Genomic DNA, 26,823 nt, shown 5'->3' on the forward strand with positions numbered 1-26,823 from the left:
GGTCCTTAGAGTTCGCATTCGGTTGTCAACATAGGATGGGTGACACTTAACCCCGAATTAGGCCGTTATCTCCTTCGCTAAAAGAGCAAAGGAGCCGGCCTTGAAAGTACTAGAGGGCTTATTGCCCTTTGCAGCCTCCTCTGTAAGTATCCTAAGCATCATTTCATGCATGGGTGGCAGCCACCTAAATTGCTTGCTGCTGCTAACTTTCTCTTTGCCCTTTGACATTACTACATATGAAAATAGTATAGTGAGAGTAGCATTTAAAAATGAGAGTAGCATTTAGTAATTACGCTCGGAACATGAACAACAAATCAAACACACATACAACCACGCTTATAAACGTGCACAATAAAATGAAACATGCTAACACTGGAAATGACAATGTAATACCATCAAATAACTATGTAATGCTGAAAATACTTTTTCATTACACCACCAAAAGTCTATAGTAAATACATTGTCTTTACAAAAAACAGAAAGAAAAAACACATTACAATCATAAAAATCTAAATAAAGTACTAGTCTCCACTCCTGGTATAATTAGACCACATAGCTTGGCATATCTCATCTCTCTTAGCATTCCACGATCTATTGTCTTCAACGGACTCCTAACGTGATTGTGTTTCTTGTTGGTGGTCACTAGACTCTACTTGGTTTATTGCATCTTCCATAATATGGTCATTTGGTTCAACCCCCATAATGTGATTATGAACCACACAACATGCTAACACTACTTTCACTTGGGTTGGGAAAGACCAAAATGGTTCTGCATCCAACACTCGAAAACGTTTCTTCAACACTCTAAACCCTCGCTCAATGGTAGTTCTCAATGAAGAGTGTCAAAGGTTGAACAATTCTTGCTCATTCTCAGGAAGACGATCACTAAACTCTTTCAAGTGATATCGCACACTCCAATAAGGTGACAATATTACATTTTTATTACCATACCCGGCATCACCAAGATAATATTTACCTACATATATTAAAAAATAAAACCAAATCACTACTATGCTTAGGAAAACGCACAATATTTATTAAACTAATAAACCAAAAAGGTGAAGTAATCGTATAATACCATCGGGAATTGAAAATCCCCCTGGCCTAGCAAATGCATCATTTAACACACGTGAATTATGTGCACTGCCTTCCCATCCAGCCAATACATAAGTGAACTTTAAGTTAAAACTAATGGCAGCTAACACATTTTGCGTGGTTCCATCTTTTCGACCACGAAATCTTCCTTGTATTTCAGGTGGCACAGATGCATGAACATGTGTATCATCTATTGCTCCAACACAATCCTAATTTTCGATAGACAATGGTTTAAAATTACACAAATCTTCACAATTTACAAAAATACACAAGTCGCAATATTTATCTTAAAATATGGGTAAAACCTTCTGCTATTCCTTATCTCTGGGGGTGTATCTTCGCTACGCAGTCTTATTAAAACTCTATATAATTTCAGGACCCCCCTAAGGACGACCTTGAAGTATCTATGAATAGTCTCAGTTGATTTATAGATCCAACTACCCATTACACGAAACCTCACATTATAACCAATAATGTGTAAGAAAATGAACACTTGCTCCGTAACAGACATGTGAATAGTCAGGCGTACGTGACATAAGTGGTGGAAAGCTATAGGCTTCATCCTAAGTTGATTCACACAATGTCTCTCTGTTCCATGCAGAACACTATTTATGTATTCCTCTCTCTCGGCGGCATGCTTAACATAAGGCGCCCTAGGCAGTTGTCTACATCTACGTCGCAATTTCCTTAACAATGCAACCCCCACAAGGAGTACAGATGCAACTGAGGCAAGAATTGCGGCTTTGGTTTTTTTCTTCATCTAACAAAATCACAAACACTGTGGTCTAAGAGGTATGGAAACAAGCATGCTATTGATTACACAGTAAATAAAAACAGCCACAAACAGAAAACATCCAAGCCACATTGATAACGAGTACCAAATCACATTGCATTATATTTACAATCAATATTTACACTATCACAATACCATCACATTGATAACTGCACATTGATATATCACAATACCATCACATTGCATTCTATTTACAATCACCTATATACCCAATGCACCTTCAATTAAGGTTTAAACACACATATTCTACTGCAAGAACATAATAACACCAATCATGGGTCAAACTCCAAAATTTCTACACATAACCCAACTAGCAAAATTAAAAAAAAAAAAAAAAATCACAGCAAAAGTTCTACACATAACCCAACTAGCCAAATTCTAAAAAAAATCACAGCAAAAACCAATCATGAATAACCAATCAAGCTCCAAAATTCTAAAAAAAATCAAAGCAAAAACCAATCATAAATAACCAACAAAAACCAGTCAAGCTCCAAAATTTCATATGCATAACCCATGAATAATACACAGTTTAAATAAAAAATGGATAATTAAAAAAATTAATAAATAAAAAAAGTAAATAATTATATAAATAAATAAATATATATATATATATATATATATAATGCTAAGATCGGATCTGGGAGGTGGGTCGAGAGGATGGGTTGTGGATTTTGGCATATCTGAGTTGGAGGGGATGTGGATCGGACTTGTGTGTGGATCGGAGGTGAGGTGAGGTGTGTGGATCGGAGGTGTGTGGGTCGTAGGTGAGGTGAGGTGTGTGGATTGGAGAGGTAAAACGGTCAACCGGAGAAGGAAAACTCACCGTGAGTCTGTGTTTGGCTCAGTGATCTGACTGGCTGGATCGGAGTTCGATTGGCTGAGCTCGGCGTGACCCGGAGTGTGCTGGATCGGGTGCGTTTGTCTGGATCGGTGTGAGTTTGTGGCTAAGCTCTCACTCACCGTGGTTCTGCGTTTGGCTCAGTGATCGGACTACCGTGAGGGGGAGGCTCGACTGGCTGAGCTCGGTGTGACCCAGCATGAGTTGGATTGGTGTCAGTGGCTGGATCGGTGTCAGTGGCTGGCTGAGCTCTCTTCTTTCTCTCGCTTTCTCTCTCTTTTGCGCGTGATCCGGAAATGAATTGAAGTGAAAATGAAAGTGTAAAATCATTTCCGGGTCAAAGGAATAAATTTCTGGTCAAAGGAAATGATTTTCCGGAAAATAGAATTTTCCGTAGCTGCCAAACACGCGGGTCAGGGGAAAAATGATTTCCTGAAACTATTTTCACTCAAAACAAACGCACCCTAAGTTATTATCAATGCACATCATAAACCAAGTAATTTGCAAATGACAAATACTTTTTTTTTTTTAATCAATATGAAAAATATGTGCCAACTAGACCTATTTCCAATGACCCTTGTTATTTCAAACTGGATAGACTCAATCGGAACCGAACTCGATCTGCCCGTTTTGCCAATATATTGAAAGTCTAATATAAGGGTCCGTTTGGATACAGCTGAAAACTGAAAACTGAAACTGAAAACTGAAAAACACTGTAGCGAAATAATTTTTAAATGTGTGAATAGTATCGTGGGACCCATTTTTAATGAAAAAGTTGCTGAAAAGTGAAATTTGTGGGTCCGTGAACAGTACACGATGTGTTGTGATTGGTCCAAAAATATTTGAAAAGTCAAAGTTTGCGGCTACTGTTCATTGAACAGTGCATGAACAGTAACCGCACCCCTCAAAACGCTCAAAAACGCGTGAAAAAAAAAAAAAAAAAAAAAAGGTAAACGCAGACGTAGACTTTTCATCCCAATCCAAACGCAACCTAAGTTTTGAATTTTGATCCTATCCGTGAAAAGAACATGACGACATCCTCGACCGTCAGATCACACTTCCTTATGAATCAGTCATATATATACAAAAACCTCGTTTGTTGTGTTGTCTTGCAAAAGCAGCAGCAGCAGCTAGGGTTCCGTGAACTACTAGACGCGTCCTCCTCCTCAGCAGCGACCCAGTGTTGGTTTTTTCATTTCTGAATCGAATCATGGCAACCCAGATGAGCAAGAAGCGAAAGGTCAATGCGTCTCCTCTCCTCTCCTCTCTTCTACTCTCAAAATCGGATAGAATATCCAGATCGTCATCAATCAACTCTACTAATTATTAGTATCTCTTTGTGTGTGTTACAGTTCGTCGCCGATGGGGTGTTCTTCGCGGAGCTTAATGAGGTTCTGACCAGAGAGCTTGCTGAGGATGGCTACTCTGGCGTCGAAGTTAGGGTCACTCCGATGCGCACTGAGATCATTATCAGGGCCACTCGTACTCAGAATGTTCTTGGTATCATCTATAATACACTCTCTTTCTTGCTTGCTTGCTTGCTGGGATAATTCGTTGAAAGTTTAAATATTTTAGGACTATCTCATAGTCAATTGGGCATCGATCTTATAGTTTTTCATGCATATATATGTTAGGTATCGGCTAATAGAAGATTTAGGGAAAAGCAACCAACTTAGTGTCTTAATTATGCCTATTTGGATTATAAAAAATTATGCCTATTTGATTATATTATATTCCAAGGTACAATTACGTGGCCCTTTCATCTATGGAACTCAAATTCAACACAATGGTTTGGTTGGTTGGTTTATCAGGTGAAAAGGGAAGAAGAATTAGGGAGCTGACTTCTGTTGTTCAGAAACGGTTCAAGTTCCCAGAGAACAGTGTGGAGCTCTATGCTGAGAAGGTTAACAACAGGGGGCTCTGTGCCATTGCTCAGGCTGAGTCTCTCCGCTACAAGCTTCTTGGTGGCCTTGCTGTCCGAAGGTACATTAAAATCATTGTCATTGTCTTTCTAATGACCTTTTTTTTTAGAAAAAAAAAATAAATAAAAATTATGGAGTTATTTTTGTGGGTGTTTAATGTGTCTTTTTTTTTTCTTCATGCATTTGATATAATAGCTATTTTTATTAGCTTCTTGTTAATTGAATATGCTTTCTTGTGCATTTAGATTGTTTGATAATGCGGTTGTTCTTTTCTTATGCCTCAGTAATCTTACTTATTCAGGTCATCTTTACAGCAAGTAGGTTACTTATGAATACCTGCCTTGTGTCTGAGGATGACTATATTTTATGGTTCCATCTTTCTGTTTAAGCCAAGGCATGGATTTCATATTCCCTTGGACAGGTTGGATGGAAAATATTTTGATGATTGTACCTTCATTCTTTAAGGTGGGAAGGAATACTTAGATGTGTCTTTCCTTTAACAATCGTTGCATATATTTGTAGATTGTAGCATTTAATCTTATATGGTAGTGTGATTTTTTGAAACTGTAAATCTCAATTTTCTCACCTAAAATAAATATTATTTTCATCTTGTCTCTTTCTATTTTCAATATATTTTTAGGTTTCCTTATTTTGTAATTTGTACTGCATTGTTGCCATTCTTCCCTGTTAGCTATACTGAAATCTTAGTATTGGAGTTTTTCATTAAGATGGAGTTAAACATTGAAATTGCTCAAAGTTGATTTACGTACACAATGACTAAATTAAAAACAAAAAAAGACCTTTGTATGCATATTGTAGTTACACAGATACTGTTCACCTGTATAATGTCCCCCCTATTCTTCTAATCTTTTCTGTAATTTATATTAAGTACCTGTGAAATTCTTTTGGTTCTTCCGTTATGTGTATGTTGCGTGTCTCACAATCCAGGCCCTTACTAGCATTGTTTTCCTTCTTTGCCTTGCCACATGAGCCTAGGGGTTCCATATCAATGCTCACATTAAAGATCTTGGAGTTAGTCAGGCTTCTTGTGCTATTAACAAGGTGCTTGGAGTTTGGAAAACCCTCCCACATTCCACATCTTTTTTTCCTAATGTTATTTGCGTGGTTACCTTTATTGAAATGTAGTTAAATTGTGATGTTGTGGGTGGTCATTGCAAATTTTTCCGTAGTTTATGATGGATAGGCAATTGTCTGATGGATTGTCAAGGTCTTTTGTTGAATGTTCTATTATCATCATCCCTTTTGGAAGTTGGAACACCATGTGAAAGTAATTGAAGATGATTATCTATGAATGTTTGATAATTCAACTTAGGTTGTAGCCTGTGGCAATACTATTCGAGTGACAACAAGCTCATTTGTCTTCCTTCTTTATTGATTCTGTTCGTTTAACTGTTCTGTACTGCTTGTATCCCTGTTATTTTTATTTATTTTTTCCTTTGGAGTGTTCGTAGTATACTCCCTGTGAGGCTTGTGTACTTGGGCCTCACCCCAATTTTCTGTTCATACTGGTTAAAAAATCTGGTTATTGGCCATTCTTTTGAAGCATTTATTTGTTCCTGATGTATTTCGGGTGTGGATTTCTCATCTTTTAGGGCTTGCTACGGTGTCTTGAGATTTGTCATGGAGAATGGGGCGAAGGGATGTGAGGTATGTCAGGATTTTTTTTTTCCCTTAAGTGTGGGCGTGTTTCTTTTTGGAATTAATTTTAATTTACTTAAATCTTCACTCAGGTTATAGTGAGTGGAAAGCTCCGAGCGCAGCGTGCCAAGTCAATGAAGTTCAAGGATGGTTACATGATATCCTCTGGTCAACCTGTCAAAGAGTACATTGACTCAGCTGTGAGACACGTTCTTCTTAGACAGGTCAGTCTCATTGCTAGCTTCTATATTTTAATTATGGTGCTTGATTTGATAGCTGCTGCTGAAGATTTTCCATAATTTGGTTTGTTTATTTTCTTGGGTCAGGCTACGTTTTTTATAAGGTTAATAATAATTTATATTACTGATATGTTATCTTTTCCTCCCTTTTTAATGATTATAGGGTGTACTTGGTATTAAGGTCAAGATCATGCTTGACTGGGATCCTAAGGGAAAGATGGGGCCAACTACACCATTGCCTGATCTAGTCACCATCCACACTCCCAAGGAAGAGGAGTACACTCCTGCAATTGTGTCGACACCCTCAGAACTTACAGTAGCATAAAACCAGAAATGGATGTTTCTGCACAACTTTCATGTTTTCCCTTATCATAGCTTTTTGTTTTATTCTATTTCCAGGCTTGAGGATACTAGATACTTTGAAGAAGCTTTCTTGTCAGGGTTTTCAGATTTTAGTTCTGCTGACTTCAATTTTGTTTTCATGGTAAGAGCAATCACATCAGTTAGTGTATTTTACACATCCATTTTTACACTAAAAACCTACTTTTTCTATTTTACACATCCATTTTTACAAAACTCCCACATCAATTTATCTATTCTATCATCTCTTTTAAATACTCAATTTTTTCAATATTTCTCTCAATTACCCCTTTTATATACGCGTGCTCTCTCTCTCTCTACCCATTTTTCTGATTTGTTGCTCTCTCTCTATACCCATCTCTCTACCCATCTCTATACTCATTTCTAAACACAGATCAACTCTCCCTAGCTTGGTCAAGCACTGATCAAACTCGGTCAAGCACCAATCAAGCCATGCTTTATTCCTAGTGAAACTCTCGAACACATATCAAATCGGTCAAGCACCGATCAAACTCTCGAACATAGATCAACTCTCCGATCAAACTCAGTCAAGCACCGATCAAGCTTGATTAGATCTCCCTAGCTTCGATCAGGCAAGACTCACGAGCACCGATCGTTCTACAAGCACCGATCATTCCGATCAAGCACCAATCTGTCTCTTTGTTGGTTTGTCTGTGTGGGTTTGTTTGTGTGTGGGTGTGTTTGTGTATCTCTGTGTTGATTTGTTTGTGTGGATGTGTTTGTGTATCGGTGTGTTTGTGAGCATCTAAGGAAAAAGAAGATGAGGAGATGAGAAGTTACTAAGCTTGTTGTGCACGGAGAAGAGAGAAAAATGTGCGAACATGAAATTAATAAAATAATATATGGACGAGCTACAGTAACTGTGTAAATATACACGGTTACTGTAGCAAGTGTATAAATATACATTTGTAGAAACACTGATGTGGAGCATTTTTTAGGCAAAATGTGTAAAAGTTGTCTTTTTCTATTATACATGGTTTTGCTTTCACTGATGTGGATGCTCTAAGAGGAGTTAATCTTGGTGATTAATTTTCCTTGCTATTTAGTCGGATTCTTCTTGGGGGTGGGGGAAGGACATTATGGGTAGTTGGTTTTGATGCCTTGCTATTTTGCATGGCCTTACTTATAGTAAGGCCAGATGGTAGATTGTCCCAAAATGCTATTTTACATAATATTTTGATGTCAAATATATTTTCACCATTAACAATCACAAGAAATTCCGAACTATATGCCCTTAACGTTGAATTATGACATTTTGTCCACCACAAATTTCATATCAAGTATTTTCCAAGTCTACAAAAATCCCCGCTGAGTGGCTATATCAAGGATTAGCCCGAGCATAAGGTCAAACTCATTGCGTCCTTGAGGCATATGGTAGCAAACCTGCGAAAAAAACCTCTTTTGTGTAGAGATTTAGTTACAAAAATTGTCTCCCTGAGTGCCACTACTATGTCAATGATCATGAACAAAAACAAATATGCTAGTTAGGAGCTACACTTTTGAACTTCCCAGTTTTGCTCAAGTTGAAATAACGTTTTTACTCCAATTAGAGATCTACATCGCTACCATTAACACGGTTTTAGCTATCCCAATTCTCTAGCATAAAAGGTGCAAAAGGTGATTGCTCTTTAACTAATGACCTGATTCTTTGGCACCAAATGGCCCATAAATTGTCTAGAGAAAGTTCAGCGTTTAGGGTCTGTTGGTTGGTTGGAGGGGTGAAGCGAGGATAGAAAATGAGAAAGTGATAGAAAAGTGGGAGAATAGAAGAGATTTAGTTCTCTCATATGTGTTTGGTTGGGACGTGTTTGATTGGGACTTGGTAGGATGGAAATGTGGAGAATGGAAAATTCATTTGTTTGGTTGAAGAGAAAAGTGAAAAGATGGAAAAATGTATTTTGTATTAATTTATTTTTATGTCCCAAGTATATAAGAAATAATTGGACACATTCTTGAAGTGACAATATAATTTTTACTTTATTTTAACTTATATTTCCATATTTATTTTTTATATATATAAAATGTGATTAATTACATTAGTTAAAGTAAAATAATAAAAAAGAAAAAGAAAAAATCCCAAATTAATTGTGGAAAAAATTAAAAATAGAAAGCCAATAGCTTTTACTTATTTAGATTAGAGTTTGGATAAAGATGGAAAACAAAAAGTTAAAGTTAATTGAAACAGGATAGGAGCAACGACTACACACACACACACACAAAAAAAAAAAAAAAAGGGTTGGGTGAAAGGGGGTCAAAATTGTCCTCTGCAATAAAGCTCTTTTTTCTCCCTCATTTTCTCTCTAAATTGGATAGATTGGATTTTTGGTGGGCCCATGGAGTAGGGCTTTCCAAGGGTCGGGCGGATCGGGCTTGGGGTCAAATCGTTACTTGACTCACTCAGGTCGGGTGAACAGATTCTCACCCGTTGTCAATTGAATGGTCGGATGAAACCATTTGTCTTGGTTCTTCGATTTGGTGGGTCGAATTCGTTGGGTGATCAATTTGAAGGAAAAGAACAAAAAGAGAGTGAAAAATCAACCAAAGAAAGAGCATGAAATAGCAAAAAAAAAAAAAAAATATTTATGAGCTTGGATAAGAGATAAGGAGAGAAATGAGAGAAGATAAAAAGAAAAATGAGATTTTGAAATCATACTTGAGAGAGAGAACACCCAACACATGTTAACAAACAGGAAGAGAAACTCATCGGCAAAACAGGAAGCGAAACTCATCGACAACGGTCATGGATGGTAGGGAAAAGTCAAGCTTCGGTTTGAACTTTAAAGAGAAATTAATGCTCACGTGAATAGGTACTGTCTAACATTGATTCAAAGTGATTCACATCCCGTGCAATACCTAGGGTATTGCACGGTGTGCAATACCTCAAATCCCAGCCATGCATTTAATCCAATGACTACTTATTTTGACACCTCACCAAATAACAAAAAGACTATTTTACCCTTAAAATATTTCATAGCCTGCCCACTGTTTTCAGCCCGCCCAATGTTCTGGTAAAAGTATGAGTAACCAAATAGAAAATCAAATTTTTTTCTCTCTTTCTCTCCCCTGCGCAGCTGCCGTCTCTGCCTCTCCTTCAACCCTTTCTCTGCCTTTCCTTCAATCCGTTGTCACGGCAGCCCCAGCTCATACCCAAACACTGAAACATAGCATTTGAAACCAAACCCCCAAACACTCACACTCCCTCTTTCTCGTGTGTGAAGCTGTCCTGAGTCCCAACTCTCATGGAGTAAAGGTCTCTCTGAAGCCAATCGCCTTTGTGATAGTCACCGCGGGTCCATCCCCAACATAGAAGAAGATCGAGCAAGACAAGAACAGAACACAGAAAGACAGAAGTCAGAAGAACAACCTCAAACTCCTCTGCTTCTTTCCACCATGCACGCTTCAATCTCGATCTAGGACTCGCCTTTTCCACTTGGTGAGATCATCAACTCAAATACCAGGTTTTGTTTTCTTCTTCTTCTTTGAATGGCATACTCTATTCTTTTCCTTAATGAGCTGACTTTCTAATCTTGCCCAAGATATGTATTAGTTATTTCCTATACCCAAAAGAAAATCACCATTTTTTTTTTTTTTGGCTAAATTTCCCTATCCATTGGAATATTTAGGCAAAACATAATTTGAGTTGAAAAAAGTTACTTTTTGATACCAGGGTTTATTGTAACTATCTACCATAAACTATAGGATTATTTGTAATGTCCATCCTAAACTATAAATTTTTGTGATCAATATATATTCAATACCCAGATTGGAGATCAGTTTACCAGTCAAAATTAGTGTTGAATTTACCAAATTAGTGGGCTGGTTTATGTGGTAGTGTGCTCTAATGTATCAAAATTAATTTGTAATGTTCACCCAAGTGAGCCTTTACTAAATTTTGCATTTTAATACTGATATTAGATATTGGGGTGGGCATTGCAAGTTAATCTTGAATTAAGGTGTTGATATTGCAAAAATAATTGTGGGTTAGGGTGGAAATTGTAAATGAGTCAATACTCAATAGCTACATTGAACCCTTAATACCAGAATTGCTTAGCTTCCAATTAGCCCTGAAATGACCCCCTTTAAGTCTTTTAAGATTTTTAGACGATTTTAGTAATTCTGTTTGTCCCACCAATAGAGGTCTACTCATGATTGAAACCTTATTTTGTCATATAATTCAAGTAATTGAAAAATGGATAGTTGTTTCAGCGTTAATAAGTTTTGCATATTTTCAATAATAACTAAATCAAAATCTTCTCATTTATGACTTTATTTTCTCTCAAAGATCAATGAATACAAATCGTCCTCAATAACTTTACTGATGTCTTTTACATTCTAATTTGAAGTATCACTTGTGAATTGTCAATGTGTTTTTCATTGTTTCCTTGTCCTATATAAGTTTCTATCCTTTGGTTCTCTTCTTGAATTCTATGCTTTTAGGTCCTCATTGTATTTAAACTGTAGTGTTTTAATCTTTGCCTTTCAAGTTTGCAGTCATAATTTAGTGATAAAAATTTATTGTCATAGGGATAGAAAATTTTGATAATTTTTTTTAGAGATAAAATTTTTATAATTGAAAGTTTGTCTTTGTATAGGTATGATACACGTTAACAGTCTCTTAAAAAACTTTAGCTTGAAACTGCCCTTTATCAATTGGGTCATCATCTCTCATGATTATATATTGGTTTGTTGTAATTCTTATATATGATAAGCACAATATTGGTACACAAATTTTCAGCTTTTATTTTTAATGAAAAACATTCATTCTTCTATATTTATAATAGTTGATATTTTGTACATTTGTTTGTTAATTACAAGAGTATTCTTTAATTCATTGCATAGTGTGGCGAGAGAATTCTCTCAAAACATGGATGCCAATGAAGATTTGAGTCCTAGAGTTGGTATGGAATTCGATACATTAAAAGATGCATGAGAATTTTGGCTAAAATATGGAAGGCAAATGGGCTTTGATGTTAGAAAGCATTACATAAATAAAAGTAAGAAGGATGGAAAGATAACATCAAAGGGATTTGTATGTGCAAAGCAGGGCATTCGAGGATGTTAGACAACTGATTGCACATGTAGCAAATTTTTTGGATAATTTTTTGTAACTAAAGAAGTTAGTCAAACATGTTAAATATTTTAGATTGTACAAGTGCATGTTTGAGTAACTTCTAGTTAAACATTAATTATATATGCAAGTGATTAATATTTTTAAATACAATGTCAAGTACCAAATCTTGTTCATTTTTTAAATGCAAGTAATTAATATTTTTATGCTTCATCACATATATGTGCTTGATTCTAGAAGCTCCTTGAAGAGAACTTGTTTAGGAGACGGATAACCGATTTCTTTTACATGCTCTTACTCAGTGGAATGCTCTTACTTGGACAAGTTCAGTGGCTATGTCTTTCACACTAGTTTTAACATTCATTTCATTTGGCTTATAATGGCACCAGCAATAACATTTACAAGAAACACATTCCAAATGTTGAAAAGAAAAACATTATAGAACGCTTTCTCCTTCCTCTCATTGCGGGAAATAGATTTCTCTATTGATGAAAATAACATCATTTATATGGGGAACACCTTACAAAACTAAACTCAAGATGATGCTTGGAAGGTAACCTATTACCAACTCGCTATATTTCTTGCACCAAGGCACATAATAAATTTACATTGCGACGACAACCCCCAAGAGAATTTCTTTAGACTAATCTAAATCAAGGTGCTTGGTGCTTCTTTCCCAATTAGAATTGAAGCCCGCTTAATAATTTTAAAATGTACCAAGATTGAGGGATTATAAGAATATTCAATTTCTCGCAATAAACCTTTGACTAAAAGTTAGAGAAAACTTAACATAATACCAAAATCAGGTTGGTGGTTGGATAAGAGAAAGAAATATCATTAGTTTACTCATCAACCAAATGCACTGTTCAAACAAATTTTGTATCTATGATGGAAAAAGGATGAAGATGCTCTACTGAAGGCCCTATTAAAACACATTCATTAATAACGATGGAATTGGAAGAACAATCTCTGTATCATGCTCTTAATACAATCAAATCAATAATTAAATAACTTGGCAAACAACTACAATGCTGAAGCCACATGAATAAACAAAAAGCACAACTAATATCTCTAAAAGGGAGATAAGTAGAGGTCTCATGAACAAAGCCAGCTTCATAGTAGGTTGAGTAGGCTTCATGGTAGGGGCTTGGGCCGCTTGGCTTCTATGGTAAGTTAAGCCCCAATGAGAAAAAGAGTTTGACCTTTGAATATTTTCAATATCCACGGCAATTTTCATCAAGCATAATAAAGCTATGTAATATCTACACTAAATTCCTCTAGAGTCCTTAAGTTGAGCAGCCACAATCACTATTTTTGGAAGATGTACAGTTCTAATCTACACTAAACGCGAATGAATTACACATGTATTAGCAATTACCCTCTGCATTTCAGCTTTCGAGACAAAGGAATGAGTGACATTCTCCAAACTGTCGTTCAACACTTCCGTCAGTGCAGCTGTGATTGCCTCCGCTTGTTTCAACGACACGCCCTGTGCTTCTAAGCCCCTCACCTAAATGGCAAAACCGTAAATAAGTCACTCAAAATCGAAAATTCCAAAACTCTCACAAATAAAATTAAAAGAGAAATGAAAATACCAGAGCCAAAGTATTCGGCAAGGCTGGCTCATCACAACCACCACCTTCGATGGTGGCTTCTTCTTCGACCAAACTCTCTTTCTTTCCCTCTTAATCTCACATCCCTCCATAGATCAAACTTGAAAAAGCATCAACTTCTCTCTTGCCCGATTCTTTCCAAACCCTAACCCTTACTTTCTCTGATCTAGGTCTAAAAAGCATCAAATTCTCACTTAAACACCCGATTCTCTCCAAACCCCAACCCTTACTCTCTCTCTCTCTGATCTGGGTCTAAAAAGGGTGCGCGTGTTTGGGGATCGGGATCTCTGATGGTGAGCCACCGTTTTTTCTTTGTTTTTGTTTATGGGTCTGAGTTGGGTATGCGGGAAGCGATAACAACGGGGTTGAGGGAGAGGTAGAGAGCAAGCGTGGATGTTGAGAGAGTGGTGGAGGCACAGTCAGGGTTGAGAAAGTGGAGCGTTAGGGAGAATGACAGATAGAGCTCGGAGGTATTGAGAGAGAGGAGAGAGAGTTTTAGTGAAATTCAAAAATGGGAAGCTAAAATGAAATCTTGAGTGAGCACACGGATTACCAGCGTGTCCTGGTAAGGTGTCAAAATAAGGAGTCGTTGGATTAAATGGATGGCTGGGATTTGAGGTATTGCACACCATGCAATACCCTAGGTATTGCACGGGATGTGAATCTGATTCAAAGTTCAAAGTAACGTGAATAGCTACTGCCTACTAACATTGATTCAAACAATTTTTTTTATAGTTAATTTTGAAAAGCTATTGACATTAAATAGCTATTGACATAACAAAACTTTTTTTATAGTTAATTTGTGGTGAATAGCTACTGCCTATTGACATGACAAAACACAAAAGTATATTCCATCATGGAGAAATTTACCCACCCAGGTGAAAGTGAAATTAAATCTGCAAATGGAGTAGTAGTTTTGGTCGGGTTGGTTGCTACGGTTTTCAAACTTTTAAATCGTCACTCAAACCGAAACTTTGGTTTTTGTAATAGTTAGACCCACATTCGACAGACTTAGGTATCTGGAACCGACCGTTGGGCTTTGGGCCTGGCAAGTTTGGTCGATTTGGTCGGGTCATCCAACCGGTTGGATAGCTTTATTAGGGAGAAAGCACCCAGGGCCTGTTTGGATTGAAAGGAAACGGAGTAGAATAGAGTTGATTGAAAATAGGTTAATTTTGGGCCAATTTTACCTTATTCTACTCCTCCTCACTCTCCCTCAGTCCAAATGGGCCAATAGGTCCCACCAATTTTCCTTCCTCTCATCTCTCCAACCAAACATCCACAAAAATAATTCTCTCCACTTTTCTCTCTTATTTTTTCTATCTTTCTAAAATCTTTCCAACTAAACAAATCCTTAACTTATCAAAAGTTCAATATCCTTATGACACAACAAAGAATACCACTTGTCTTCCTTTTTAACCAGAAAAGCCATGCGATACACGAAAGTTGGTAACTTGTGTGGAAGTATAAGTCTTGAAGGTTGTTCTATATAGAGGCATTTCAGTTATTACACTTTCAACATTAAGAAAGATGGAAAGAGGAGGAACATGAAGGAAAGGGTGATGTAAAGAGAAGCATGAAGGAAAGGGTTGGGTTTCCACTGTTTGGTTGATAGGAGAGAAGAGAAGGCATTAGTATGCATTGGGTACAACTTATTTTCAATAGCTTATTTACATAATGTGGGACAAAAGGTTAAAAGATAGCTTATTGTCAAAAATCTAAAAGTTAGATATTTGAAATAATGATTTTGTTAATGGGTGTCATAGGGACATTCATTTAGAAAATACTTTTGGAAACTGTTTACAGGAAATAATAAAAAGCAACTGATTTTTTTGCAGTTTTTTTTTTTCTGTTTCCCATAAAAGTGGTATAAAAATTATCCTAAAATGATTCACCAACAAAAACCATAAGAGAACTCATTAATTGAACTCTTGAAATAAAGTTAAGACAAAAGGCAAAAAGCAAAAAGTTGAAAGCTGTCACCAAATAGACACCTTCAACTATTCACAATTCACTCGAAAATCAAGCGAAAAAGTGAAAAAAAGAAGCAGGGCCTTCCATGTTTGACTTCTCATGGCCCAAAATTTGTATATATGCCAAGGATTTTAATATCTATCTCACATTTAAGTGGTCATAAAAGTAAAAATCATATGTTTTTCTTTTCATTTCTTCTTCCTTTGCAAACCATACAAAGGAAAGAGAAGTATAAAAAACACCACTGTAAGGACCAGATTTGAGTTCCTAGCCCAGACGATGGATGGACCTAGACCCAAAAAGCCCAAAACAATGAATTTGTAGAGAGTAGGTTGGAAAACTGGGCTAAAATGAGTTGGACAACAAATAAAGTGAACTCAATTGACAAGAACAGGGGAGTAGATTGAATTAATCCAAAGAAATCCTTCTCGGCAAAATCTGAGGAAGTCAGTTCTTATATATATCGTTCAAGTTTAATTACACAGTTGGTTCCTGATTACTACAGTGTTTTTCTCTCTTTTCCTCCCCCCCCCCCCCCACCCCAATCTATGGAAGATCTCTTACATTATATAGTTCCCTCTGGATGATCTTAATTCTACACTTGTCGATCATTTGAACCACTACTTAAGTGCTTGTCCCATCAGACACCCTCTCAGGCCTTTTGTGAGTTGTGGTAGCTAAGACAGCATTGTTCAGGGGTCTTCTCCACATAAATGCGGCTAGAAAGTTAGTTGCAGGGTGTTCAATGCAGTGGCAACAGCTTTTCTTTAGATATTTCCTAGCTTCCATTCTTCCAATTCGTTCATAATGCACATCCCTCTCAGTGGAATTTCCTGGAAGGTCACTTTGAGTGATAGAGTATACATTTGATCTATGCTTCGCTTATCCGAGGATACAACCCTCCTCGGACCACATTTCCTAACATTTCCACTTGCATGTTACTTATGGGACTCTGGACTTAACACTCTCACTATTGTCTATTCATCCTCGGACCAATCAAAGTAATCAGCCAAAGCCCAAGGCCCAATATACAACTTTGGGCTCTTACCCCTACAACCACCATGACAAATCTAAGTACCAAAATCTATCATCAATCATCCAAACTTTTCACATACGTTCATAAGATATATCACAAAATAAATTGCAACAAATTTTGGGTAAAACCGAAAGAGATTAATGAGAGAGGAGCTAGAAAATGTCATGGTTTGCTCCAATAGACATCAACAATAGATAAAGACAATATTGTGGCTTGCTCCTTGGCAAGAGAAAATTTTGGATAAAACCAAAAGAGATTAATGAGAGAGAAGCTGGAAAATGTCATGGTTTGCTCCAATAGACATCAACAATAGACAAACAATACTGTCGTTTGCAAAATACATATTTTTAAATGACCACGATGCCATTGAAAACTGTTTTCAAAATACATATTTTTAACACTATTTTGAAAACCATATTCACAATTCTGTTACCAAACACATGATTTAATAGTGAGATCCATCATTTTTAGTTTTTAAAAACTGAAAACTATTTTTAAAGCCCCTAAATGACCACATCAATGACAAAGTGTGGTAATTGATGCCCTCTTCTCCCCCATAATTACAATATCATCTTCTTCATCCACGGTCAACTTCATGTTTTTGCAATTCTTCTACCAGATCCCCGTCCACCATTTTGCATTAATACTAATCTATGTCCTTTATAATTGGGAGAATAAGTCACCTTAATTTGTCAACCAACCAATAGATAGAACACTTGTTTACATAAGAGAGAACCCCCACTTTTATGAGAAAGAAAATAAATGGGCATATTGTGTTGAGTTAGAAGCATTTGATTATATGGGTCGATAAGAACACAACTCATTAAATACTCAAAATAAATTCTTCAATTTTAACACAATTTATTTTTGCTAATAACCGAGAGCACAATTTATTTATTAATCGTACTAGCTAACACGACACGAATTGAACATGCTTAATATAAATCTTACAAATACATGACAGGAATGTAACATAAGATTTTGTATTAGATGTTAGTATAATTGTTTGGTATATCGAACTTATGTCGGCCATTAAATATAATGATGCGCCACCCTTGTATTGCACAGGGGTACGAGGTCAAATGGGTGATCTTTGTTTTTCGAAATCACTGAATAATTTTCTCCTTTTGTTACGTGGGTGGGAGAAAGTGGGGAGGATGAGTGGGGGGTTGGGATGGGAGGGATTGCTTTGTTTGTGAGCTTGTAATTGTCCATTTTAATCTCTTTACGTAAACAAAAGTAATGTTCAAGCATATGCCTTATCTTCTTTATTTGGGGGTTGATGTGATAGTGGGTTTAGTCGACTTCATTCATCATGCACCACCTTTTCCACATTATTCAGAAAATGGTTTGACCACGCCTTTCTACTTTCAACACACAAAATGGATTTGAATATCATATATTGTGTTGTCCACTAATAAATCCTAAATTCCTTTCTTAAGGCTATGGTTCAAAGTCCAAACTCCAAAAAAAATTTATAGTGCCATTTGTTTATATATTCAAATATATAAAATTTGATGAAATCCTTTGCCACTTGGAGGAATTTGCATTCGGGAGCAGAGTTACCGTATCCATTTTTATTTTGGCCTATAAAATTTCTTCACCACGTTATCACCATGAGGATATAAACATATTACTAGAGTGTTTTTTTTTTTTTTTTTTTTTTTTTTTTTTTTTTTTTGTTTAAATATAAATAATATGACCACGATTTATTGGGTTTATCCAAATGCATAGTCTACGCAGCTTTCCAATGGGATGCATGATGATGCATCATCATCTATTTCCAGGCACATGACAATAAGTGACATAAACAGAGTAAGGGCACCTATCTCCTTTTTTTTGGTTGAATAATCTCCTTTTACTTTTACTGAGGAATTAAGAAGCGTGCCATTACTTAGTCGGGCTGATTTTCCAGTCGAATGTTGATGTAGCATGATCAGAAAATTCCAAGCTCGCATACAAACCAAAACCAAATCCCAAATCCCTCCCATTAACAAAGCATATATAGACTAGTACTACAGAGCATTAGCATATATTTCCATTGATTTAATCTCCTCTCTCGACTCAAGTCAAGGAACCCATATATTAATTGGATGCAATGCACTGGTCCATATCATGGAAACCTATATTGCTATTATTTCCGCTTTGCTGGTCCCTCTCTCCCCTGTCACTAAAGAGTAATCTTCTTGATAATAATCCTCCCAAGCACATGTACCAAACACTGGGTACTTGGTGTCCGATGAAAGCTCCAAAATCTTATCATCTTTATAATTATACCACTTTAAGGTCACATTCAAGCACTAGTAGCACGTGTGCAAGACAATTTGACGGCATGACACTCAAGAGCCCCACACTTTTTAAGACACAATGCGAGAAAGAAAAAATAAAAAAGCCTATGGAGTTTGGAGCACCAAGCAGCCCACACAGCCAAAAGTGCACCATGTCCCCAGCTGCCAATCTTAGGAAATTCTTGTGTATGCATTACTAGTGGTAGTGGAGAGCACCAAGCACGCCTGGTGTTTGTGAAATTCATGTGAATAGCTTTATGACCTTATCACCCAAAATTATTAAATAAAAAGGAATGAACTCATATCTCATCGATCAGAATTGTGAGAATATTATATTAAAGTATTCAATTAGCATTGGATTTATATATATATATATATATATATATTGAAAATCTCATTTGGTCATTTTATAATATACATTTTTTTTCCTGTGTACCATATCTACTTAACATTAGTCGAGACAATATAGTTAACAACATAGGATATTTTCTTACTCAATATATTTTTTATTATTAGATGAACAATTAAGATTAAGTAGATATTTTTCTATAAAAAAAAGATTAAGTAGATATGTTACATAGAAGAAAGTGTGAACCATTAAATTCTCATTTTAACATTAAAAAAAAAAGGTTTCTTTTTTTTTTTTTTAATGAAAAAAAATGTTTCTTGTTTGACTGGTTAACAAACACTCGTGTATAATTATAAAATGGAATCCTAAATTAGGTTTGATTGTATAGGTCAGATGAGATTTTAGGTTTTCTATGGATTTGCCAATAATTGTAATAAAATATAAATTTAGATTATCATTGTTTATTTGGCCAAGTGATTTGTTACCTTCATGGAAACAACTTCTATATGAATTGTTTTTATTTAGACTACATGTTATCCAATGACCATTGATGAGAAATCAAAAACTATAAAATACCGATTATTCATATGGGATTTGGGTTTTTCATATTGATTGGTAGCATTAAAGATAATATATAGGTCGATTACCAAAAAACTATAACTACACGTCTACGCAATAACTAGCAAATTGAGCAATCAAATCTCAAGAAACGAAAAGAAATGAAAAGCAAATGTTCATGAAAAAACATGCATTGCGAACTCGATCTTTTGCCACAAAGTGAGGGCATTTTAGTTATCATACAGGATAAGGTAATTAATTCCTATTTTTTTCTTTTTTTGGGCATGAAAATAATAAATGCATGTAATCAGTTTATGTTGAAATAAAATGCTCTAGTTTAATTGAGCCACAATGAGTGTGACCATATTGAAGTTTATTTTAGCAAAAAAGTTGGCAACTTAGGCCTAGGCGTAAGGCCCCACCCCCACCACAATAACAACAAAAAATACCTCCTAGAAAAAAGACCCGTCTCCATTGTAAAATGCTCAAAATTTTATAAAAAATGTGATTTTTTTTATTTTTTTTTCAAATGGTTGTACACTTCTTTTTATTAGTGATGTTAGGGGCATTGCAAATTTTACTATAAACTTACAAACTGACATATCAGTATCACTAATCATAAAAATAAAAATTAAAAATTAAAAAAATTAAAACATTCATTAACTATTGCGGGGGGTTCGAGGATCGAGAAATCCCAGCTAAGAATTAATTTGCCCAATCCAGGCCAAAACGGGTAAGCAAACTCCAAGGACTCCGCCTACCTAAGGAGAGCAAGAGAATCAGGACAATTGATATCCCTTAGAAGCCCAGGGATAAGAGAAGAGATAGCAATTGAAACAAGATTGGTAAGAGGAAGTTTCCTGAAGGAGACACCTCCCGCCTCCACATTCAATGTCTAACACCAACCTTATCAACTGTATTAATGTGGAAATGACCCTTGAACAGTAACTTCACAGCTAACCATTCCTTCTACCATCTCCAAAAGGTCCTGATGGGACAAGTATCCTAAGAAATGCCCTGAAACATACAGATGGAGGGCTAGAATGTAAGGGAATGAACTACAAAAGGAAGGGAACCCCCCAAAAAAAGGGGAGGAACATTTTCTAAGTAAAAAAGAAACCAGTGAGGAGAATTCAAAATTACCTTGTAAGGAACCAGAACTAAATTTATATACAAGAAATTGATCCTCAGATTTGCTCGAGGAGGGTATTATCCTCAATTGTGGTTCCAATTGCGCTTATCTGCTACTTTAGACTTTTCGATCTTAGACTTGGACTCATTCTTGTATTGCACTTGAGTTATTGACCCACTCTCTTAAAAATTCTATTGTTTGGGCTTGATTTGAGGGACAAGGTACCACTATTCTAGGTGGGCTTGGGCCTTTAATTTTTGAGTCCCTACAATTACATTATTAAAATTCATCAATCACAATTATTTTCACATTATAAATATTGTGAACATTTTGTAGTACTTTTAGCATTTTTTTTAAAAATTTCTAATAAGGCTTTCAAAATATTAGCCTAATAGAAACCTAAACCAATTGAAATCCTAACGTACTTATAAAAAAAAAAAAAAAAAAAATTGTGAATGTGTTAGATCATCAGTAATGATCATTTCACAAGTACAAAGTTCTTACGAGGTTCAGGTCTCTAAGAGAAAGTTTCACATATATATACCCTTAAATTAGGTTAGAGTAGAATATATATATTATTACATGTCATTAATAAGTTTTTATTAAAAAAAAAAAAAAACACTCAAGAGATAATAGAAAATTATTTTTTATGCCGCATGGGTTGCCATGTGCCTTGAAAAAATTATTAAAAAAATAAATAACTCAAGTAAACTAAAATTAGTAAAGAACATAGTTGGTATTGAAATCCCCCCCCCCCCCCCCCCCAAAAAAAAAAAAACCACTTGACCTAACAATCGTAATTCCTTAGCCTTAAACTTTCATCTTCCTATCTTACTCATAAGCGGCCACCAGTAAACCACAAAAATTATTTTGTCACAATTCAAAAAGGTTAAGAGCTGAGCTGACACATTTGAAACAGCATGGACAATTTTAACATATAAGGCAAATATGAAAAAGACGAGAGGGAATCAAATGATGAGAGCATTGGATCGACGACCCCATTGAGGAATTTTTTTCCCCCCATTGAAAATGATGAATAAAGATATTGGCAGTCTTTGCTGATAAAAAGACGAGAGAATCACTTAAAAATTAAAATAGATTAGTCATAGGTAAAGGAAAGTTAGAAATTAATTCACAAATAATGAAGAGTAAATTTATTCAAGTTGAGAAAACAAAACAAAACAAAATGTATAAGAATACCTAAAATAACTTCTTCTTCTTTTTTAGAAACTACCTAAAATAACATTAAAAGTGGTAAAAGAAAGAATTTGTAAATTAAGAAGGTAACTGTAGGGTCCCGATTTATGGCCCAAGCCCAAAATATATGAAATCTCGGTCCAATGAGCCAAATACAATGAATTTATAGTGAATGGGTCAAAGAACTAGGCTTAATGATTTGAACAACGGCTAATATATAATTAAATGATAATCAGATACAAACAAGATGTATTGATATCAATAGACTTTCAGTCCGAGGAGACCGTAATTATATATATTGATTACAGTTGAATACAGAAACAATTTGGACAACTACAATGTTCTCTTTTTCTTTTTTCCGATCCTTTCTCCATGAAGAGTCTTTCACCTTATATATCCTTATTTGGATCATCTTCACCCTCCACTTGTTGATCATCCGAACCCTTACTTGAGTACTTGTCCTATTAGACACCCTCTCTGGTTTTCTATGAGTTGTGGTAGCCGAGGTAGTACTGTTCAGAGGTCTTCTCCATATAAATGCGGCCAGAAAAGTAGCTGCAGTGAATTTAATGCGATAGTGGCAACTTTCCCTTAGATACTTGTCCCATCAGACACCCTCTCTAATTTTTTGTGAGTTGTGGTAGCTGAGGTAGTACTGTTCATAGGTCTTCTCCATATAAATGCGGCCAGAAAAGTAGCTGTAGTGCATTTAATGCGGTAGTGGCAGCTTTCCCTTAGATATTTTTAGGTTTCCTTCCTTCTCATATGTTCCTGAAGCGTGTCTCTATCATTGGAGTTTTTTTGAGGATTACACTAACGGATGGAGTACATATTGTGAACTGTATTCATCATATCCAAGGAGTAGTTCCTCCTCAGACAACCTCTCACTTATTCCTCATCTTTGAGACTTTAATTGGGAACGTTTAACAACTACTCACTTCTCCTCGGACCTATCGATGTCTTTGGACAAGGCCCAAGGCCCAACATACTATTTCGGGCCCTTATCCCTACAGTAACAATAATGATGAGTTTAGATAAAATAAAATTATGGAAAAGAATTACATATAGCGGATGCTTATTACTCCGATGAGAATCCATTACCTTTACCTACTAAAAAAACTTTTAGACTAATAAAGCTTGGTTGATATTGTTATTTAAAATGATGAATAAAACGACATAAATCTATCATTAGCTTTTCAAAATTTCTAAGATATAGACAGGGCCGGCTGAATGGTGGAGTAAGAGATGCGGTCGCCTAAGGCTCCAAGTAAAAAAAAAGGCCACCAAATTTTAACCAGTAGGGTTATTTATAATCAATAAATAAAATAATATTTTTTTACCATATGAAAAACAAATAAAAAATAGAGAAAAATGTAACGTTCACAATATTTTTCACTACACTTTTACAACTAATGCTAAGTAACAGGTTGTTACAACTTGTTATTGATGGGAAAAAAATAATTATAGTGATATTTTCAAATAGAAAACGAAAAGCAACTTAAACCTAGGATTTGTTGTAAAAAATATTGTGAATGTTGCACTTCTAAAAAAAAAAAATAATAATAATAATAGTTTAGTTAGTAAACTTTTACTAGTTCTCATCAAAGTCTACCACTAACATCACTCTTTTACTTACTACTATCAATTTGTCACATCAATAAGTATGAAAAATTTTGTCAAATTTTTTCCGTCTATAATTTTTTTTATTATAAATTCTATGTAGTTTATGTTAATTAGTAATAATTTTGTATCTAAAACAAGATAATCAATTTTTCCCTTAGTGTGATGCCCCAATTTGATTGATTGTGTGATGTGTGTGGGTGTGTGATGAGTCCCACATCGGGTATTTACTAGGTTGAACTGGGCTTTATTAACAACTACAAGGAGCTTCAATTGTGACTAGTCCTTTTGAGGTATAGCGCAGATGTGACTAGCGCTTTTTCTTTGGGTCGTTACATATGGTATCAGAGCCGGCCTGGTAACCCAGTGTGGGCTCAGAGACACTACCCCACAAAGTGGGCCCTAATGAGAACGTTAGAGATTTAAGTGTGGGAGATTGTGTTGCCCCAATTTGATTGATTGTGTGATGTGTATGGGTGTGTGATAAGTTCCACATCGGGTATTTACTGGGTTGAACTAGACTTTATTAACAACTACAAGGAGTTTCAATTGTGACTAGTCCTTTTGAGGTATAGCACAGATGTGGCTAGTGTTTTTCTTTGGGTTATTACACTTAGGCCCTCAAATGCATCAAGCCACTCCTGGGGCCTGGATATAGACGTTAGTCTTGACCTCCACATTGAAAGTGAAACTATGAAAAAGGTTTTGACTTGCTTAGTGAACCTACATCCTTGGATTATTAAAGCAATTGACTTATAAAAAAAAAAAAAAAAAAAAAAAAAAAAAAAAAAAAAAAAAAAAAAAACATTTCAGAAAGGTGGAATAAAGGTTTCTTGAAACATATCACTCACGAGGGCTCCGAAAATGATTGTGAACCGCCCTAGCAATGAATGAATATATTTAAAGGCCAAAACATCTTGTGCATCGTATTTGAAAATATTCGTATGCTTTGTCTCTCCATTACAGGAAAAGGTTGCAAACCAAAGAGCTTTTGGCGCTCTACATTTTTATCAGTTTCTTTACCATTATGCCAATTTGAAGCTAACGAACGAGCGTCTTGGACTTTCTAATTGCATCATAAAGAAATAATATATCTTTCCAATTAATGTTCCTGACCACTCATTAAGAATAAGAGGCTCCATGCTTCATGAGAGAATGATACTCTTACAATAATTCCTCTCCAGACTTTTGTTTCTTTGTGTTTAACTCTTGCGAAATCGGAAATCCTATCAACAGAAGGGGGCTGAGGTTGAACAGGAAATTAAAGAATTAATATATTGAAACAAATGCAAATATTATCTTTAATAAATCAATTAATTAGGATATATAGAGTCTATACCAGTGGGGTTTTATCTGGGTTTTTGTTTATTACTGATAACCGTTGTTTAGACCATTAATTGCCACATGTAATCCGTAAAAGTAGTTATGGCCTTCATTCTATTGGATTTTTCTCAAACAGAAAGCCTAGTAAAAGTTTCAATGATGAAGAGGAGTGCAGGGTGCAAAGTGCAAAGAGTTGACAAGGATAGGTCTTTTTTTTTTTTAATCTTATATTTTTGCCGGACTAGGTTAAGAGCATATTATTAAATGTGTGCCTTAAATGCACACATTAACCATCTATTTTGAGAAAAATTTTATGAGAAATTGAAAAAACTTTCAAAATAATGAATTATTTTTTTATTTTTGAATAATTTCTTTTTTTAAAAATAACGTTAATAAATTCCTATTATTAATTCTAATTCTTTGAGACTAGAATAGAGAGCAAGCGCTTTGGAGAAGAGGTATGAGCATAACAATAGACTGACTGACTGACAAATGGCACATAATTGTGGGTAATGAACCCCTGTAGGCTAGCTGTAGCTGTAATTAGTTGAATGAAAGGTATCATTCCCACAAAGGAATATTTCCCGCTGGCTTGTGTTTTGTTTAACATTTACTAATTAATAAGTCGACCAAAGGCAGGAGGCAGGTGGCAGAGGCAGTATGGTCACTTGTTAATGTTATAAATTAAATTGGGACAAAGATATTTATATTCACGCAAAGACAAAGATAGAGACAAAGACAAACATGGGATATGATATGATGAAGCCAAAGAGTGGAATCCCCACAAAAATTCCTCAGTGGAGTCATCCCACGCTCAACAATTACAAGGCATCACATCTCCCCACCATTTGTGGGACCCTTTTGGCATCCAGTTGTGGGTCTTACTTCTTCCTTCCTCTTCCTCTTCCTCTTCCTTTTCCTTTTCTTTTATCTTTTTCTCATGCTTGTTCTTGCCTCTTTTTACAATATTTTTCACAATAACTGAATTAACAAGCTTTTACCGATGCTTATTTAAATTCAATATTGTACTGAATTCATTCTTTTACCTCTCTCTCTCTTACAATTTGTCACATTATTCTGATGTAAAATTTTTATTCAAATATTTGTGTGCCTATAAACTTTTTATGTTTCTTCTTCTTCTACTATGGCAGGCAGACATGTCAGTGGGATTTGGTAACACCCACTCACAGCACAAGACTGATCGATGGCACCATCAAAATTGGCTTGAAAAGTTGCAAAAAAGAAAAATAAATTTTTTCATTAAAAAACAATCCACTTTTTGTGAGGCTCCCACCAAGCCTCATTGCTTCAATCAAAGTGTGCCACGTGTATCTAATGTTTTCCACGTGTTAATCAGTACCCGCCACTATCCCACGCGGACTCTCTTTCCGTTTTCACTTTTCGGAGTTTCTCTTTCCCATTGTGTTTGTGCCTGCAAAAATTATCTTATGCATTAAATAGAATAATTACTATTTAGAATTTGTTTGCCCAGCAATTAAGTTGTTTTTTGCGTTTTTTTAGGGCCCATGGCACTGTTCATGAACCACCAAAGCAATGAAAAATGCAGCAATCACCAATAATTTTTGTGTTTTAAAAATTATTTTATTACAGTATTTTCAACAATAAATTTTTAGTTTTCAGTAAAATAAATAGTATCCAAAAAGTTGATATACATCAAACACAAGTTGAAGGATGTGTCTTCCAACAATTGCAGCTCTAGGAAATTTTTTTAACGGTT

At 35.5% G+C, this 26,823-nt stretch overlaps 1 protein-coding gene across 1 annotated transcript; it reads left to right on the plus strand.

Moving 5' to 3' along the window:
* Positions 1-3,775: 3,775 nt before the first annotated feature.
* On the plus strand, positions 3,776-7,064 carry LOC126707649 (40S ribosomal protein S3-2). The gene is made up of 6 exons (XM_050407419.1): positions 3,776-3,966; positions 4,079-4,226; positions 4,538-4,709; positions 6,262-6,316; positions 6,400-6,531; positions 6,710-7,064. The coding sequence occupies exons 1-6, from the start codon at positions 3,937-3,939 to the stop codon at positions 6,869-6,871; spliced, it is 699 nt and encodes a 232-aa protein (XP_050263376.1). The 5' UTR covers positions 3,776-3,936; the 3' UTR covers positions 6,872-7,064.
* The last annotated feature ends 19,759 nt before the right edge of the window (positions 7,065-26,823 follow it).

This window comes from Quercus robur, chromosome 2 (assembly GCF_932294415.1).
Source record: "Quercus robur chromosome 2, dhQueRobu3.1, whole genome shotgun sequence".
NCBI classification, from domain to species: domain Eukaryota; kingdom Viridiplantae; phylum Streptophyta; class Magnoliopsida; order Fagales; family Fagaceae; genus Quercus; species Quercus robur.

What these genes read in the sequence shown, in the direction of transcription:
- LOC126707649 (XM_050407419.1), top strand. Translation starts at nt 3,937, where the DNA reads ATGGCAACCCAGATGAGCAAGAAGCGAAAG. An exon ending in AGATGAGCAAGAAGCGAAAG is followed by an intron (nt 3,967 to 4,078) that starts GTCAATGCGTCT and finishes TGTGTGTTACAG; the next exon opens with TTCGTCGCCGATGGGGTGTT. An exon ending in GGTGGCCTTGCTGTCCGAAG is followed by an intron (nt 4,710 to 6,261) that starts GTACATTAAAAT and finishes CTCATCTTTTAG; the next exon opens with GGCTTGCTACGGTGTCTTGA.